Source organism: Pristis pectinata, chromosome 13 (assembly GCF_009764475.1).
Source record: "Pristis pectinata isolate sPriPec2 chromosome 13, sPriPec2.1.pri, whole genome shotgun sequence".
Taxonomy (NCBI): Eukaryota; Metazoa; Chordata; class Chondrichthyes; order Rhinopristiformes; family Pristidae; genus Pristis; species Pristis pectinata.
In genome coordinates, this window is record NC_067417.1 from 28,043,412 (window position 1) to 28,061,494 (window position 18,083).

The window sequence follows — 18,083 nt, forward strand, 5'->3', positions numbered from 1 at the left end:
TGCTTGTACCTAACAACTTCAACTGCTATGTATTTGGAGAATCCCTTTAAATAATGGAGCTGAATTTGACTCATGTGGATTGTCATATCCATTCAGTCTAACTGGTTGACATACCTGGAAATGATAATGCAATTCATCAGTGTTTTTACTCCAACTCCTAGCCTGTCAGGAACTTTCCAGAAGGCACTTGATAAGGCACTGCTTGAAGATTATTGTAGAAATAAAACCGCCGAGAGTAGGAGGTAACATACTGGTATGGATAGAAATAGACAACAGGTAAAATAGGTAGTTTTCAGATTGACACAATATAACAACACAGGGACTGGTGCTGGGGCCTCAAAATTGACAAGCGGTTGTTTAAAAGTAAAGCATTGCCAATTTAAGACAGAGAAGGTGATTTTTTTTCTAAGATGGTTGTGAATCTTTGATACTCTCTTCCTCAAAAATCAGTGAAAACAGAGCCTTTAAGTATTTTTAAGGCAAAGATATATAGATTCTTGAGAAAAGTATGCAAGGTTACTGTGGGTAGATAGCAATGCAGACTTGACGTATAATCAATTCAGCTGTGATCTTATAAATGGTGGAGCAGGATTAAGGGACTGAGTGGCCGACTCCTGCTCCTAATTGGTGTGTTGAAATTAAAAGTCAGTTCATGCTTTCTATTTTGTTTCCTTGGGTAGATGTTGCTGTTCCTGTGACAACTGTGTTACTTTTCTTGAATTTCCTCATGACTTAATGAGTTTTTTGAATGAATAGATTATATGTTTGTAGCTCAAGTAGTGACACTTAGACCAGGGATTAATTTCAAAGCACACTGTTTTCAGCACAGTTTGTCTTTAGGTGTCACAATTAGTGACAAGCGTGACACTTTTTGGAGTTTGTCAGGTTTTCCTGTTACATATTTTTATTTGTGTTGTACTGAAGAAGTTTTTGTTGAGATATAAAGAATTACAAACATAACTGTGGAGCATAAATAGAACCTACAGCAGTAAAATCAGAATAATGGAAAGGGAGTCAGCTCTGCATTTAATGATAGAACCATTCCTGTAAATGGTTGCATGAGTTTCCATTTAGCAGCAAACTCCATGCTGGCTTTTAAATCACCTCTAACTCAAACAGAAAATTGGAAGCAAGCTTGAACTAAAACTGTAGAAATGTTGTAGTTAAAGCTTTTGTTGTTTAAGTGCTGTAAAAATATTCACTAAGAATTTGCAGTCAGCCATGAGCCTCTGCACTCGGCACTGCTGACTTCTAAAGAAAGATCTCACATTGTGCAGATCCCCAGTAGGAACTTTAGAGAAAAACAGGGAGGGTCTATGCATTAAACATCCTTCCACAACTGAAAAGGCATAACACGTTGAGGGCCAGAACAAGCCAAGATAAAATGTTGACAGCCAGCTGAGCCATGGCTCCTGGTTTAGCCAATTGTCAAAAATCCTAAACATTTTTGTAGGTTTCTTACATTCAGAAACATTCTAATGCTGTTAAAATCAACTAAAAATTCAGTGTTAAAAATATATTTAAAAAATAATCACTTGCAAAGCATTTAAATAACTCAAACAATGAAAGAAAATAATATTTACTATAGGCACTTACAGCCAGTCTCCTCTAAATAGGAAAGCTGCCTGCAGGTTTTTCCAACAGGTTTAATCACCACTGTATTTGAGTCTCTCTCCTTTTCACCATATCTTTCACCAAGAACCCCAGTGCACTGCTGGAAAACCTTGATGTACAATCTCTCATGTTGGAGTATGTAGGGCATTGGTGAGACCTCATCCGGAGTTTCAAATGACTCCCCCCACCCCCACCCCCCATCCCATTTCTTGCAGCCGCATTGTGACTTCCCTTAAAGAGTTGCAGGCTCTCCTCAGCTAGTCACAATTTAATGATTGAGATGAAGAAAATACTATTATGTATCCAATTTGGTGATGATACTTAACTCGGTGGGAAAATGAACTGTGAAGAGCACACAATGAGTTAGCAAAAGGACATAGACAGCTTAGGGCAGAATATGGTAGACAGAGCACCATGTGAAAAATGTGAGGCAGGAAATGTAAGGTAGAAAGTGGTGGGAAGATTAGAAACTGGAATATTTTTAAACATTAAAGCACCAATAAATATAAGTGTTCAGAGGATGTGCTGGTTCATGAAATGCAGAAAGTAAAATGCGGGTGTAATATAAGATTAGGAAGTCAGGTGATACTGTATATTGAACTTTATTATAAGGGGATTGGAATACAAGAGTGAGGAGTTCTTGCTGCAATTATACAGACATTTGCAAAGTCACATCTGGTCTACTGTGTGTAGCATTGATCTGTGTAATTAGGAAATAATTTATTGACCTTGGATCTGGCTCAGGGTAGGTTCATTAGACTTATCCTGGAATGAGGGGGTTATTCAATGAGGAGACATTGAGGAAGATTGCCCTGATACCAAGAAGAAATAAAAAGCAGCAGGAGGCCATACATTCTTTTGAATCTACTCCTCTGTTCAATAAAACTGAATTGTGCCTTGCCCACTGTTCTGTCCAATCTTCATTTCTCCATTATGGTTAAAAAAGTCTATAAATCTCAGCTGACTATTCACAGTTCTTTGAGATAGAAATTTCCAAATCAGCTGTTGGTCTTAAGTCTCTCATGAATCAAGAGACTATCGCTCACTTAGTTCTCTCCACAAGAAAAAAACCTACTTTGTTTAGAACAAAGCACAGGAACAGGCCCTTCAGCCCACAATGTTGTGCCAAACCAATTACATTAGTAATAAAATGCCTAACTAAGCTAATCCCTTCTGCCTACACAATGTCCATATCCTACCATTTCCCTCACATTCATGTGACTGTCTAAGAGCTTCTTGAATGCCCCATCGTATTTGCTTCCACCATCACCCCAGGCAGTGCATTCCAGGCACCCACAACTCTGTAAAAAAAAACTTGCCCCGCACATCTCCTTTGAACTTGCCCCCATCACCTTAAATGCATGCCCTCTGGTATTAGACATTTCAACCCTGGGGAAAAGATACTGGCTGTCTACTCTGTCTCTGCCTCTCATAATCTTATAAACCTCTATCAGATCTCCCCTCAGCCTCTGTTGCTCCAGATAAAACAACCCAAGTTTGTCCAACCTATCCTCATAGCACATGCCGTCTAATCCAGGCAACATCTTGGTAAACCTCTTCTGCCCCCTCTCCAAAGCCTCGACACCCTTCCTATAATAGAGTGCCCAGAACAGAATGCAATACCCCAAACGCGGCCTAGCTAAAGTTTTATAAAGCTGCAGCATAACTTCCTGACTCTTGAACTCAATGCCTCGACTAATGAAGGCAAGCATGCCATATGCCTTCTTTACCACCCTATCAACCTGTGTAGCCACTTTGAGGGAGCTATGGACTTGGACCCCAAGATCCCTCTTCATCAACACTGTTAAGGGTCTTGCCATTAACAGTGTACTGTCCCTTTACACTTGATCTCCCAAGGTGCGACATTTCACCTTTGGCCGGGTTGAACTCCATCTGCCATTTCTCTACCCTCAATAACCTGGGGTGTATCCCATCAGGCCAGGGACTTATCCACCTTAATGGTCTTTAAGAGACCCAATACTACCTTCTCCTATATCTAAAAATGCCCCAGCATATTGGCATGTCCACACTGATCTCCCTATCCTCCATGTCCTTCTCCTTAGTAAATACTGATGCAAAGTACTCATTAAGGACCTCACCCACATCCTCCGCTTCCAAGCACATGTTCCCTCCTTTATCCTTGAGTGGTCCTACCCTCTTCCTAGTTATCCTCTTGCTCGATGTATGTATAGAATGCCCTAGGATTCTCTTTAATCCTTCTTGCCAAGGACTTCTCATGGCCTCTCCTGGATTTCCCAATTCCCTTCTTGAGTTCCTTTCCGGCTCCTTTATAATCCTCAAGTGCTCTGTTTGATCCTAGCTTTTGAAGTTTTACATACTTTTTCTTTTTCTTTTTGACCAAATTCACCACCTCTCACAACATCCAAGGTTCCTTACCTTGCCATCCTTGTCCTCCCTTCTTACTGGAGCATACCTGACCTGTACTCTGTGCAGTTGGTCTTTAAACACCCTCCACATGTCAGATGTGGACCTGGCCATAAACAGCCGTTCTCAATTAATTCTCCCTGGTTCCTACTTCGTGCTCTCATAATTTGTTCTGCTTCAATTTAATACTCTCCCTCAAGGTCCATATCTATAGCTATCTTAAAACTTAAGGATTTGTGGTCACTGTTCCCTTATTGTTCTCGCACTGAAAGGTCGATCACCTGGCCAGGCTCATTACCCAACACCAGGTCCAGTACAGCCACTCCTCTCGTTGGTTTATCTACATATTGATTTAAGAAACCCTCCTGGATGCACCTAACAAATCTGGCCCTGTCTATACCTCTTGGACTAAGGAGATCCCAGTTTATACTAGGGAAGTTGAGGTCCCCCACAACAACAACCCTATTAGTTTTGCATAATCCCATCAGAATTATTGCACCTTACTTATTTTTGAGTTCTACCATATAGACTCACTGGATGAGGCCTCCATTATGTCCCCTTTGAGTGCAGCTGTGATATTGTCCCTAATTAGTAGTGCAACACCACCCCTCCTTTTACCTCACTCTCTATCTTTTCTAAAACATTGAAACCCTGAAACATTAAGCACCCATTCCTGTCCCTCTCTCAACCAAGTCTCTGTTATGGTTATAACATTATAGTTCCATGTACTGATCCATGCTCTAAGTTCATCACCCTTACCCATAATACTCCTAGCATTCAAATACACACACTTCAAACTGTTCGTTCCGTCGTGTCTATTACTTTGCTCCTGCCTGTTTTTACTGGCCCTGACATCTACCTTCCTCTCAGTCCCTCCACTTTCTCACCTGGTGCTCTGGTTCCCATCCCCCTGCCAAACTAGCTTACTCTGTCAATTCGTCTCAAATCCCTGTGTCTCATCTAAACTCCAAATGATATAGGCCAAGCTTCTTCAATTGCCCTTCATATGAGAAATCCCTCATTTACAGATACTCTTCAGTGTGTTGAAGAATGAGAGGTAGTCTCAATGAATCTTAAGGTTCTGAAAGAAGTTGACAAGTGAATGCTGAGTGGCTGCTTCCACAAACTGGATGTTTTAGGACCGAAGGGAATATTTTATGGAATCAGGTGAGTAGAAATTACTCAAATGGTTGAGAACCTTTGGGAGTCTTCACCCCAGAGGACAGTGAATGCCCAGTTGTGGAGTATCCTCAAGCCCAAGACTGATAAACGTTTAATCATAATGGAATGTTCAATAAATGTTTAATCATTAAGGGTCTGGGAATTAGGTTGGGGAATGGTTGAGATTCAGAAAATCAGCTGAGACATTAACTGTCAGAGCAAGCTTGAAGAGCTTGCAGCATATTCCTGCTTTCTGTGTTTCGGTTCTAATTAGCTATACATGAAATAGAAACATGACAATTTATTTCCTAACTTATTCTATCATTCTGCACATTAGTCATCGTTTCTCTTGGACAGTGAATGTCAAATGCAGACAGTAATTTAACTGTAATAATATTACATTATTTTATGATATAAGTGTCAACAATTTCTCCATGTGACTACTGAAATGCTGGAACAGTTTTCACAGTTACAATATATGTTATAACTCTGTACTGGTTGATGAATGTTTTCACTGACTTCTAAGCAAGACTGCCTAACATTAACAATATTAGAAAATGTCTGAAGCACTCAACAATTCAGGCAGCTTCACTGGGGGAAGTAAAACTGACAGACTGATCAGAGGTGTTTTGCAAAGCTATCGCTCAATCTGCTTTCTTCAGCATACAGGAGGCCACATAGTGAGAACTGAATGCAATCTACCAAATTGCAAGTGCAGGGAAATTACTGCACCTGAAATGACTGTTCAGCTCCCTGGATAGGGGGAAGGGAAGAGGTAAAATGGCAGGTCTTGCATCCTCCATGGTTGCATGGGGAAATACTATGAGAAGGAAAGTGACTGGTAGAGATGGAAGGGTGGACCAGAGAAACATGGAATGAATGCTCCATTCATGATGGAGAAGGGGAGATGTGTCTGGTAGTGGAATCCTGTTGAAGATGGTGGAAATTATGGAGGGTGATCATTAAATGTGGGAACTGGCCAATGGGTGGAAGGTGAGTTTAAGGGGAACCTTATTCTTGGGAGGGGAGAAGGTGACAGTAGAAATTCAAAACAGGAGATGTGGCTGAGTGCTCCGTCAGCTATGGTAGAGAGGAAACTATGGTCAAGGATAAAGGAAGATACCTTAAAGGCACTGGTGTGAAAAATTTTGACATCAGAGTGGATATGACAGAGAATGTGGGAGAATGAAGTCTGCTTGCATCAGACATATCTGTACTAAACAGTTATTTAACAGACATTCCTGTACGAAACACCTCTATTTAAAGGTGCACTTTGAATGTAGAACCTTTGCAGCTAAAATCAATGATGCACTCTTCATAGCTTTCTATCCTGCCTAGCATGGATCTTGCTGGACATTATCCACCCCTGCAGTAGTGGGTTCGCGAATACTAAAGCATTTACTGCATCCTTTCTCCTGGTGTGAATTAGTACGGGAGTGGGCCTGGGTTTCCTGCTATGTGCTCCTGGTGGTGAGACTCTATATCAGACATCTGCATTTCAAGCACTATGCCAATATCTGTTAAGAAGAATCTAATGAATATACATTTTTGAGCCAATACTGAGAAGCACAGCAATGCACTGATTGAAGACATTATTTGAAATTTTTTTATTCCAACTTATTTTCAGCAATATATCAATACAGTTTATAAATGAATGTCTTACCTTAATTCCCATATTTATTAAAAAATAAATATTGTTGATGCTAAGTTGTGTTTATAGTGGAATGAGCTATATCTACATAAAATTTCAAAGGAAATCAAATCCAAATGCCATTAAATAAATCAAAGGAACTAACCAAATGGATCAATTAAAAATATTCACATTTCATTAGATTTACTGACCCTGCATTCTCACTTTAGAATATCAATAACTGATAGGTGGCTATGGAACAATTTGTGTAGTAAACAAGCAGGCAGAATTTGTCACAAAGAAAATAATCTTATAATTGCCATGCTACATACAGCAAGGCTTTACATTGTGTTATTGTAAAATTAATTTACCACATTGTGAACATTTAGGATGTGCAACATTAGACTGCTGAAAATTTTTGAAGGTTGTCCTCAAATGAATATTTTTCCTTCCCTTGCCTTCAAAAGCTTCCTTTGATATTTTGAAAGGCAGTTTGATGTCACTAATTTTTAAATTCTTCACTCACCATAGACTTTTATGTCTTCACTGCACATTTTCTTTGTTTGCTTGAGAAAGGTTACTTTGTAGTCAGTCAAAGGATTACTAATATGTGCAGAGCTTTTGTAAGATCAGCAAAGGGATAAACAGGAAGGGGGCCATGGGGGAAAGGGGTTCAAAACCTGCAGGCAGAAAGAAAATGTATTTATTTATTTCACATTATACTCTCATTAAAGGCATTTCCTGATCATTGTAATGAAAGTACGAACATAAAGTTTGCTACTGACCGACAGAGCACATTCTCCAGCCATAAAAGCACTTGAAATTCAACCCAAGGCTTTTATCCACAGGATCTCTGAACCAAAATTATCCACTTCAGATCCAAAGTACCAGGTTATAAACAGGATTAACGATGTTATGATTGATACTGATAATACACAAGTAATTGGTAGATAATAAAATTACACTGAGTAAACTGGCACCATTTATTTTTGTGTGAATAAGATAGCAATTATAATTCTCTGAAAATATTTTCATAGTTGCCACATGACCTTCCTGCTCAGAGCTTTGCGAAAGTAGCATTGTCTCATGTTACCATTTTGATAGCCATGATTGAATGGGAAATGGAGAAAAAAAGACAAAAGGTCTGTATTTACACAGTGTTCCTTATAAAGTCAGGGATATTACAAAGCTCATTACAGCCAATGAAGTATTTGTGAAGTGATAATGCTGTTGTAACATAGAAAACATACAATAAGTAATATGAGCAGGAACAGGGCACGCGACCTTTCAGGCCTGCTGCAACTTTCAATAAGATCGTCTAATCCCCCTCCTCAACCCTCTTGAACTCTCCCATCCCATCTGCTCCGTTTTCCTTGATTATCTTATTATCAAATCCATCCCTGTCATAAATACACTCGCTGATATATTCACATCCCACTGGGTTAGTGAATTCCAAAATTTCAAATGTACTAAGGAAAAAAAACCTAAATTTAAACAAACATTTTTAAAAAATTTAAATTTTAATCTCAGTCTTAATTGGCTAACTCTGTATCTGACACAGTGCCATCTGCCCTCCTGCACCCCTGCCCACCCTCCACCACCCCTCCCCCCTATGTTCTGGGCACAGCAACCAGAAAACAATACCATGATTACCTCTTTCAGAACTGGCCTCATTAAGTTCCATTTAACTGCAACAATGTTTCCTTATTCTTGTACTTTAACCCCCTTCCAATGATGAGAAACTTGATATCTGCTTTTCAGTTGTTTGCTGTATTTGTGTGTTATATGTGTGTATTTTGCGTCTCATATAAAAGGCATCCAAAATGCTTTTGAACACCAAGTAGCAGCTCATCATCTAAAACATTTTTTCCATACTTTAAAGAGAATGTTAGTTAATGTAGCATTTTCATTAAAATTCCACACTTTGAAATCAAAGCGAATGAGAAAAGTTCTTTTTCTTGTTAAAGAATCATGCTGCATGGAAACAAGCCCTTTGACCCACGGAGTCCAGGTCAACCATTAAGCACCTATTTACAATAATCCCATTTTATTCTCAGACTGAAAAATACTTCAGTAGGGATTGGATCAAAGAATTGTTTTGAATTATTTTCTGTCATGGATAAAGCCAGATTTGTATTAATAGGCTGACAGTTTGAGGTGCTTTAGCATGAAGAAAATCACTGGCTCCAGTGTCCTATGTTTGATTAACCCAGTCATATGGGTCACCCATGAATGCTTGGGCAAAATACTGTGGAGTGCCCCAGCACTTGAGAACTGAATTTCAACAGTAAATCGGTACTGTTGGGGCAGAAAATAAGGAGAGAAAATGGGCAACAGAAAATAAACTAAATGGGTTTACTGCGGTGACATTTTCAAGCAGTTGCAGGAATTGCAGCTAATCTTAATGAACAAATCTTCCTAACATGGATCTGCTATCCATATTGAGGCCACTATCACCCTATGATCAACCCTGGTCCAGATGTGAAAGGTCTAACTTGCTAGCCCAGTGTTTCAAATTATATCACCAGGTGACCTGAGTGATGGCAGGACCCACATTGGTGCACAGAACAAGGTCTAGATTATAGATTAGTCAAAACTGGCAAACGTAGTTCGAGAGGCTGAGTGTCCTCGTCCCTATGCTTATGCTCCCATCCCCATTCAATCGCAGTAAGTAACTCACTAATGAACCAATTAGGGAAATGAGAATTATTTGAAATATGATGAGCTCATTCCAGTTAAATACAAGTTTCTAATGAATTTCAACAGTGAAAGACTACAGAACTTAAGAAAGGCCATAAACATGAAACTTTGACTCTGTTTCTCTCTCTACACATGCTGTCTGATCTGCAGATTATTTCCACCATTTTCTGTTTTTATTTCTAAGCAACTATTCTGTTCCAATGGAGGAGAACAGCTTGAAGATACTAAGAAAACTTAGTTCAGGAATTTTGGGGTGGTTTATTTAAATGCTTTTAATTGTTTTAAGTGCTTTTCAGTGTTTGTGTAGCTTGGTTTTTAAATTTTCTTAAAAGACATTTGATAGCTTTAATAGGTTCATTTTAATGGATTTAATAGATTCACTTAAAAGTTGAGGCTTTTACAGTCATCAAACCCAGGCCATTCTCTAGTTGACTGCAAAAGTCTCTCAGCTATTTGAGCTATTTTGTGGCGAGGCTTGTTCTATCCCTAGCCCCATCCACAACCACATCAGGTAATGGCCTTCAGTCATAAGGCCTGGTGAGGGAGTCAGCTCTGAAAGTTCCTGCTAGGGCGCTGGGCAGAACACTTTTGTAGGTCCTGATAAGTGCTAATTACAAATTCTGGACCAATATTTATTTGTTTTATACATTTCAGCACTTTACTTATTGTGTTTGCCTCATCCCCATTCTGTAAATTGAAATAGAGAGCCACTCAGTTCAAACAATTAAGGAAGAGCAATAAATACTGGCCTTTCTATGCATGGCCGCGCCTCATGAATGAGTAAACAAAAAATCATGATGAAGAAGTGAGAAAGCTGCATATGGTGACAGTTTCAGGAAAAGAAACTAAAGCTGCTGAAGGTGGAAGTGAAGTGAAGGTGAACAGTTATTTCCCTTCTGAAAATATTAAGTAAATACTCAATAGCAATAAAACATCATGTATTTGATTTGTTTCTTGCACTAGTTAAGAATTGTGCCAATAACTATTGACATAGTACTCATGAAGTATTCTTTAATTTTTTAATACACATTTTGTGGGTGGACATATTGAATTCTATGTTTTTTAGATTTGTCTTCTGAACAATTTAAACAGAGAATTATCTGAGAAGAGCATGTATTTCCTTAACAATCTGGTTCTAACGTATTGCTTTATGACACTCCATTCCCAATTTCCTAAAATACACAACAATGAAAAACACTTTATGTCGGATGAGCTTGTAACATCCACCAGCTAAAACAATAAATGCTTCTTTAAATTCAAGGCCAACAGTTATTGTCCATCCCTAATTGCCCTTGAGGAGGTGGAGGTAAGCTTCTAATGAAGAAACTGCCATAGTTCTGTTGGATAGGAAATTCTAAGATTTAGACCCAGTGAAAATAAAGGAAATGGTTTGCTAATTGGGTGATGATGTTGGTGGTGGTGGTGCTCCCACGTGCCTGCTGAACTAGATGATAGAGGTTTTGGGTTTGGGAGGTGCCATTGGAGTAACTTGCTTCTATGAAAACATGATCTCACATGATATGTTTATGTAAGCATATGGCCTCCTTTCCAGATGGAAGCTTCATTGGTACAAACTGACTGTGAAAATTGAGGACAATTTTCAACTTCATTGCCAATGTGCTAATTGTTAATTCCATTGCAATCAAAGCTTCATGAGTGGATCATCCACTCTGCCCCATTCCCATCTAGTCCCTGAAACAGCACATTTCCTCCACAGTGTGCAGGTCAGTGGAGACAGATACTCAGTTGACTTCAATAATGCTGAGTGATGGCAACCTTCATTACTGCTGATTTTCTGTTTAAAATTCAACTTGTCTTTCACTGCTAATTCTTCCTCCCTCTGTATTTACTGCCTTGATCTCATAGGTGCTGCTCACTCGCCAGCATTTAGCCAGGTGCCTGCATGTATTTACAAATAATGACAAATAAGTGTTGGCAAGGGATTCAACCATGTGGGACAAAACAGCATCTTCTGCCCTTACCTGTGCAGGACGGAAGGTCTGATCTCGACCATGAACAGAAACCCTTACAAATTCCCCACACTCAAGCTTGCAGTACTAAGACCAATTATAACATTCCCATCTGGGATCAACAGAGACTAGGGATTAAACATGGAATTTACTAGTCTATTTAGCTTAAAAAATCCAGAGGACAAGCTGAAGAAATTTAACGATGTTCTAAAAATATACAGAGTACTTAAAATTTGACTTCAGGTTAAAACAAATTTCTGGAACTATTTAGGCCTATCAATTGGACCTATGTGCTCCTGGTTTACCTAACAATCATATATGCAAGGCATTTTACACATTTTAATGTGGCAGCAATCATTTCCTGCAGTAATCCCACCCATCACAAACTTGGACTTAGAATGATTCATCTTAGTACAATTGACATACATCTGGTGTCATTCACACATGTAATGGTGCCGTCACTGTGTACTGACAGAAACTGGAGCAATAACATGAAATTCATGAATTTCCTTCATAATGTCTATAAAACAAGGAGCAAACCCCACAACAAGTCACCAGGAAATATGATGTAAATGGATGTTCTGGGATACCGCTATGTCATTGTCTGCATCCATCTAACTGACTTCCCAGATCCTGCATATTTCATACATCATTGCTGGGTCTCAAAGAATTTAATACAGCTCAGCAGGAAAAGGGGAAAAATGGACCCAAATTTACCCCCAAATTCCAAATCCTGATGGCATACTGTGGGTGCATCACTCTGTGCATACACCTTGGATACACAAACAGCAAGTGCCACCATGTGCTTATATTCTATCAGTCCTTGGTGATGAAGATGATAAGCCCAGACTTTTGCCTCGGAACATTCCTTCCAGCTGAACTATACTCTACCACCTAACCTTTGTGGAGCACTTTATCCAGAAGTACATGTTTAATCACAATCAGGCTGTAGTGTGAACAGAACATCTTCAAAGCCCTGCAGGAAAAGGAGATGGTTGATCCTGATGAATGGTTTCCCAAGCATACTGCCAAAGTATGGCTGATGGCAAGAAGGGCCTTCCCTATCAAATCCTTCATGTACAGCCAGAACTTCTTTGTCACTATATGCTATGCTCGGGGCTGCAGTGGGAATGGGGCTGCATTCCATCTTCTTCTGGAAAGTGTGCATGCCAAAGAGAGATGGATGACAGTTTCCGGAAAGAGCCTCATCTCGAACAACTGCATTACACAGTGGAACACACTGAGACAGGTGCTGTTGGGAGACCATCAATTCAATGAAAGGTGCCTTCCATTTTGCCAGAAACTCATTGGTTTTCCAGTGCAAGGAGTTGTCCATGGCCGAGTATTACAGACTGGCAGGCTCCAGGGGCTATGGGGAAAGTTTTAATGTCCTGCCACCATGCACACAAGGGGGCTGGAACCTGAATAAAACAATCCTTGATCTGCTTGCTCAAGAAATGTATGCTAATGAAAAGTGAGGTCAAAGGAATGACATGGCTTGAATCAAAATGGTAACAAATGAATATTTTGTATTTTATATATTTGGAAATTTTAGTAGTAAAGTAATACTTTTGACAAAAAAATATTGTGGCTGTGCAGAGCAGAGATACATGCTGTGATCTCTGCAAAGTCATGAGCTCCTTTCCTGCAGTGACTTGGGGCCATTTGAGACATCGAATGTGATCTATGCTGAGAACCATGGGGGTGGGTGGGTGTGAAGAGAGAAGAGTCTCAATTCCCTGCATTTCCTTGCACCTCCAGAGCAGCCTTTAATGCTGTTGTCACGTGGGTACCACGGATGGAGTTCCCTATGGCTGACAGCTGCTTCCTGTGATCACCATCAGCTGCACTCACTGTAGGAGCTCCCACCTTCGTTTAACGCATCAGTCAGGGTGAAACCACACTAATGATTTTTTTTAAAGCTAGATTTTTCCAATTTCATGCTTTGTTGAAGGTTTATCAAATTACTTATAGCATTAAAACAGCACCTGTTTAGCACACTAAGGATGAACTTCAATTTCTAGTCACTTGTGTATTGTTGCCAGCCAACAGGAATCCAATTTTTTAAAAAAATTTTATTTACAGCGTGGTAACGGGCCCTTCCGGCCCAACGAGTCCGCGCCGCCCATTTTAAACCCCAAATTAACCTACCCGTACGTCTTTAGAATGTGGGAGGAAACCAGAGCACCCGGAGGAAACCCAAGCAGACACGGGAGAACGTACAAACTCCTTACAGACAGTGACGGGAATTGAACCCCGATCGCTGGCGCTGTAATAGCGTTGCACTAACCGCTACGCTACCATTGTTGGCTCAGTCATTTTTTAAAAATCTTATCCTGGACTTCTTGGGATGGATTTTAATGTTTCAAGTGCTTGGTAAAATTTTAACCTTCAGGAATGTTTGGGTAAGATTTTAACCTTCAGGAGCACCTGGTGGGAATCCGTAAGTGTTCGTCCAGCAAAGTGACACCATGTTATCAAACCAGTTCCAACCCACTGGCTTTGCACTTCACTATAGGACATTGGAATGTCCTTGGAACACATTGGCTGCTACTTGAAATATGTTAATTGCACAATTTGATAAAGATTGTCCAGACTTTTGCAGTTTGGTCCACCACTGAAAAGCAAGGTTACGAAAGAATAGAGACTGAAGAAATCTCAGAAAAATGCCAAGAGGCACTTATGACCCCAGCTGCTTACTTGCCTGCTTGCGGAATACTGTTTGCTTGCAGTTCTTTTCATGAGAAGGTACTTCACAGAATTTGAAAGTGCCTGCAGGATGTGGTGCCACTTATGTGGTCTTGGATTAGATCTCAGAAGAGGGCCAAGGTGACAAGCAAAAACACCATTAAGAGTGTGTGCAGCAGGACCAGCAACTGCCTGGCACTCACAAACCTTCACAGGAGGCCATATCAAGCACCCAGGATCTACAGACAGAGATTAAGTTTCTTCAACATTGAATATGGCTGACAGTGGAGTCTCAGAAGCTTCAGAGTATAGAGAGGTGGTAGATAATTGCAGCCTACTGGTTCAAGCACAGCTCCCACCAGTGGCTGCAAGAGTCAGAACCACCTGCATTGTTTTAACCTCAGAATCATTCTGCTAGATATATTTACAGGGAAGCCAAAAGTCATAAGACCACAGACCTCTGGCTTGTTTGCCATAGTTAGCAATTTTGTCAACATTGCCTGTGGTACCATCAGAATGAGCAGTGTCTGGCTTTCCACGGGTGCAAGTTTTCATTGATTGCAAATATGTGGCAATTAAGGGCAAAAATATTGGCTAGCCTGAAGAGCTTCAACTCAATTAATATGCAGCTGGTGAACAACCCCAGGATCTTTCTGCAGGTGGGCTCAATATTCCCAGGCAGCTGCTGTGTCAAATTCATCCTGTGGGAGAACAACATCCCAAATCACTTTGTTCCTGGAAGCTGGATCTCAGAAACACTTAAAATGTGCCTCACACCATTTCTCTGAAACAAGGGGAATAAAGCAGAGGATCAAACTGAACAGGACATTGGCAAGTGAAGATGCACTTTAGATGGCTGGACAGATCCAGAGGAGCTCTTCTCCACAGTGCTCTTCTGTGTTGTAAGGAAACATGGATAATGTTAGTCTGGACTCTGCACGTTATTTCCCAGACTTTATTTCTAGTTATTTTTTTTTGGAATCTGGGAATTGCTAGCAAGACCTGAATTTATTGTCCATTCTTATCACAAGATCACAAGACAAAGGAGCAGAAGTAGGCCATTCGGCCCATTGAGTCTGCTCCATGAGCTACACTAAAAACTATTCCTATGGTAGTGGTGAGTTGCCTTCTTGAACTGCTGTAGTGTTCTGGTAAGATATTCCCACGGTGTTGTTGGGTGGGATGTCACAGGATATAGATTCAGCAAAGATGAAGGAATGGCAATCAGGGTGGTGGTGGAGGTCTGGTTTGGGAGGAGTTATTGGAGTAGCCTTGGTAAATAACTGCAGTGCACCTTGTAAATGATACACACTGCATCTACTGTGCACTGATGGTTGAAGGAATGAATGTTCATGGTGATAAACTGGGTACCAGTCAAGCAGGTGGCTTTGCCTGAATAATGTTGAGCTTCTTGAGTGTTGGAACTGCACTCATGCTCTTGTAGATGGTGGAAAGACTAGAATGTCATGATGTGAGTCATACACCACAGAGAATCCAGCCTCTTGTAGCCATGGTATATATGTGGTTGGTCCAGATGAGTTTTCTGGTCAGTGGTGATGGGGGACTCAGTGATTGTAATGCTATTGAATATCAAGAATAGTTGGATAGATTCTTTATTTATGGAGATGATCATTCCCTGGGACTTTAATGGTACGATGTCATTGGACCATTTCCTTCATCGCTGCTTCTGAGGCAACCTCCACCCACACCAGTGTCTCCTTTCCACTATTCACAACCTTCAGCGGCACATTATATGGAGTTATCTGCAAAGTGCAATGCAAACTTTGAATGTCTTCCTTCCATTGCAACACTTCCTCTCCATCCAATTCCAACTGCTTTTTCCATTTGCATTTTCCAATTTTCCATAGAGTTTAAACCACATTGTTGAAGTCATCATTGTGTCCTCTGATTGCAATCACCGTTGGAATAATTATCTACTTAAACAGACTTCCCTACTTATGTTGAGTGTTAACAGCTTTTTTAAAAACTATTTTTATACTTCCATAAAATGCAGTGAAAGCAAAGTTGCTGCACTAAAACACATTTAGCAATTGTGCTAGGTGGATTTACAGATTTCCTAAAGACCATTGTAGGCCTCTCCCCCACAGACCCACCCACTCCCTATCTTTGCTGCCAGCAAATCTTCACATTAAGATCAAGTCTTACCTTTACTGACAGAGAAACCTGATGAATTCACACAAATGGTGACTTTAAATAATTGAAGCTATAAATATCAAAAATAACAGGGAAATGCAAGAGCAAATCCAGACTTGCTTTTACGAGTGACAGGACCTTGTAGCCCCTCTGATAGAAATAAACCCAATGGCTATTAAATAGAATGGGTACAAATCATTTTCCATAAATCACAAATAATAAGCTTCTGAGTAAATGACCATATTTGAATGATTTCTCTACAGAATAAAAAAGAGCAGTAAATAGGTTTAAAGGAGTCACAATAATCCCAGGTTCATGACATAAATTGCTTGAGCTATGCTCTTATGGTTCATGATGTTATCAGTATCTCTCACCTGTGTATCTACATTGAAATACACTTGTAACCATTTATTTCCATGGCTACAGTACCAAAACTGATTTCTATTTCCCCATATTTATTGGGATAAGGTTTTATGACAGTGCCCTGTATGCTTGCTCATAATTGTAACTAATAGCTTATGTGGCATTCTTTTGATATATTGACTAAGGCTGTAGGCAGTAGAGATTACAGTAAATGTTTTCTGTAGAATTAAATTGCGCAATGGTTCCATTTTATTGAATTAATATTGATCTAAGAACAAATAAAATTGTTATCATCAATCTGTCTATGACTGCATGTTGCCTCAAGTATGATAGAATATTTTGCTGTAATAAATTAATCTGAACAGTATTGAATTTACATCTCCCAAATTAAAGTAAGTGTTTCTCTGTGGCTCCAATATTGTATTAAAATTAGGAGACAACATAAAGTTCACCTACATATAAACATCATCCTGTCTGACATTTAAAAAGGACAACTTGTGAATTAACACAACCAGCATTTTGGCACTAATATGAAAAAAAAGACTATTTGGAGAACTCAGGATAAAATGTATGTTTTATGTGGGTCTGTGCATTTGATTGACAGTGTTCACAGTACATGTTTCAATAATTTCAATGTTCAGACAGAAACAGAGAATGATACTTAAATTATAGCTTTACAATTTGGTTGTCAGACAAGCTTTATGTACCCTATCCCAAATATGAACTTGTTGGAGAGGGCATTATTGTTGTTTGTTAGTGGATAACTATTCATTTTCTCATAATACTATGTTTCAAATCAAAGCACTCACTTGGAATTGACTATCTTTGTGTGTGTGAATAATGAACACGTTCTATCAGTTTGTTCCAGTTTGCGATGGTCAGTGGCACTCTCATTTCTGACCTCTCTTTTAGAAGTTGTGGATTAGAAATGCTGCCTTCAGATGAGAGCTACACTTAAATATTAAAATTCTCAAGTTTCTCTCTGAAGAGGACGAAGAAATTCATCCAACGTTCTAGACAATATTCTTCATTCAACCAACAGCATGTCTTGCAGTCTATTAGATCTTTCTGTGTACATACAAAGCTATGATGGCTACTCCAACTTTCTAAAAACAACACAGGAGGCCATTCAATCCATTGGATCCATGCCAGCTCCCAGGAAAGCAATCCCTTTAATTCTGTTCCTCCTCTCCTTATTTCCCTGCCTTTCTCTCTCTCACATGCCCATGAACTACTTTCCAATTCTTTTTTGTCATTAACCTACACTAAAAGGCAATTTTCCACTAATCAATTAACCATACTATTTGATCCTGACCCAAAGGATTGTTTGTGTGGAGTTTGCATGTTCTCCCTGTGAATATGTGCCATTAACTTACCAACCAGCATGTCATTGGGATGTGGGATAAAACCCACAGAGT

At 39.7% G+C, this 18,083-nt stretch overlaps 1 protein-coding gene across 2 annotated transcripts in view; it reads right to left on the bottom strand.

The window, feature by feature from the left end:
• Window positions 1-6,830: 6,830 nt before the first annotated feature.
• vstm2b (V-set and transmembrane domain containing 2B) overlaps window positions 6,831-18,083 on the bottom strand; it is a 36,578-nt gene continuing 25,325 nt past the window's right edge. For both annotated transcript variants that reach the window (XM_052028526.1, XM_052028525.1), the window contains one exon: window positions 6,831-7,470. In XM_052028526.1, coding sequence (XP_051884486.1) covers window positions 7,394-7,470 — 77 coding nt within the window. In that variant the 3' untranslated portion in view covers window positions 6,831-7,393. The remainder of the gene's footprint in view (window positions 7,471-18,083) is intronic.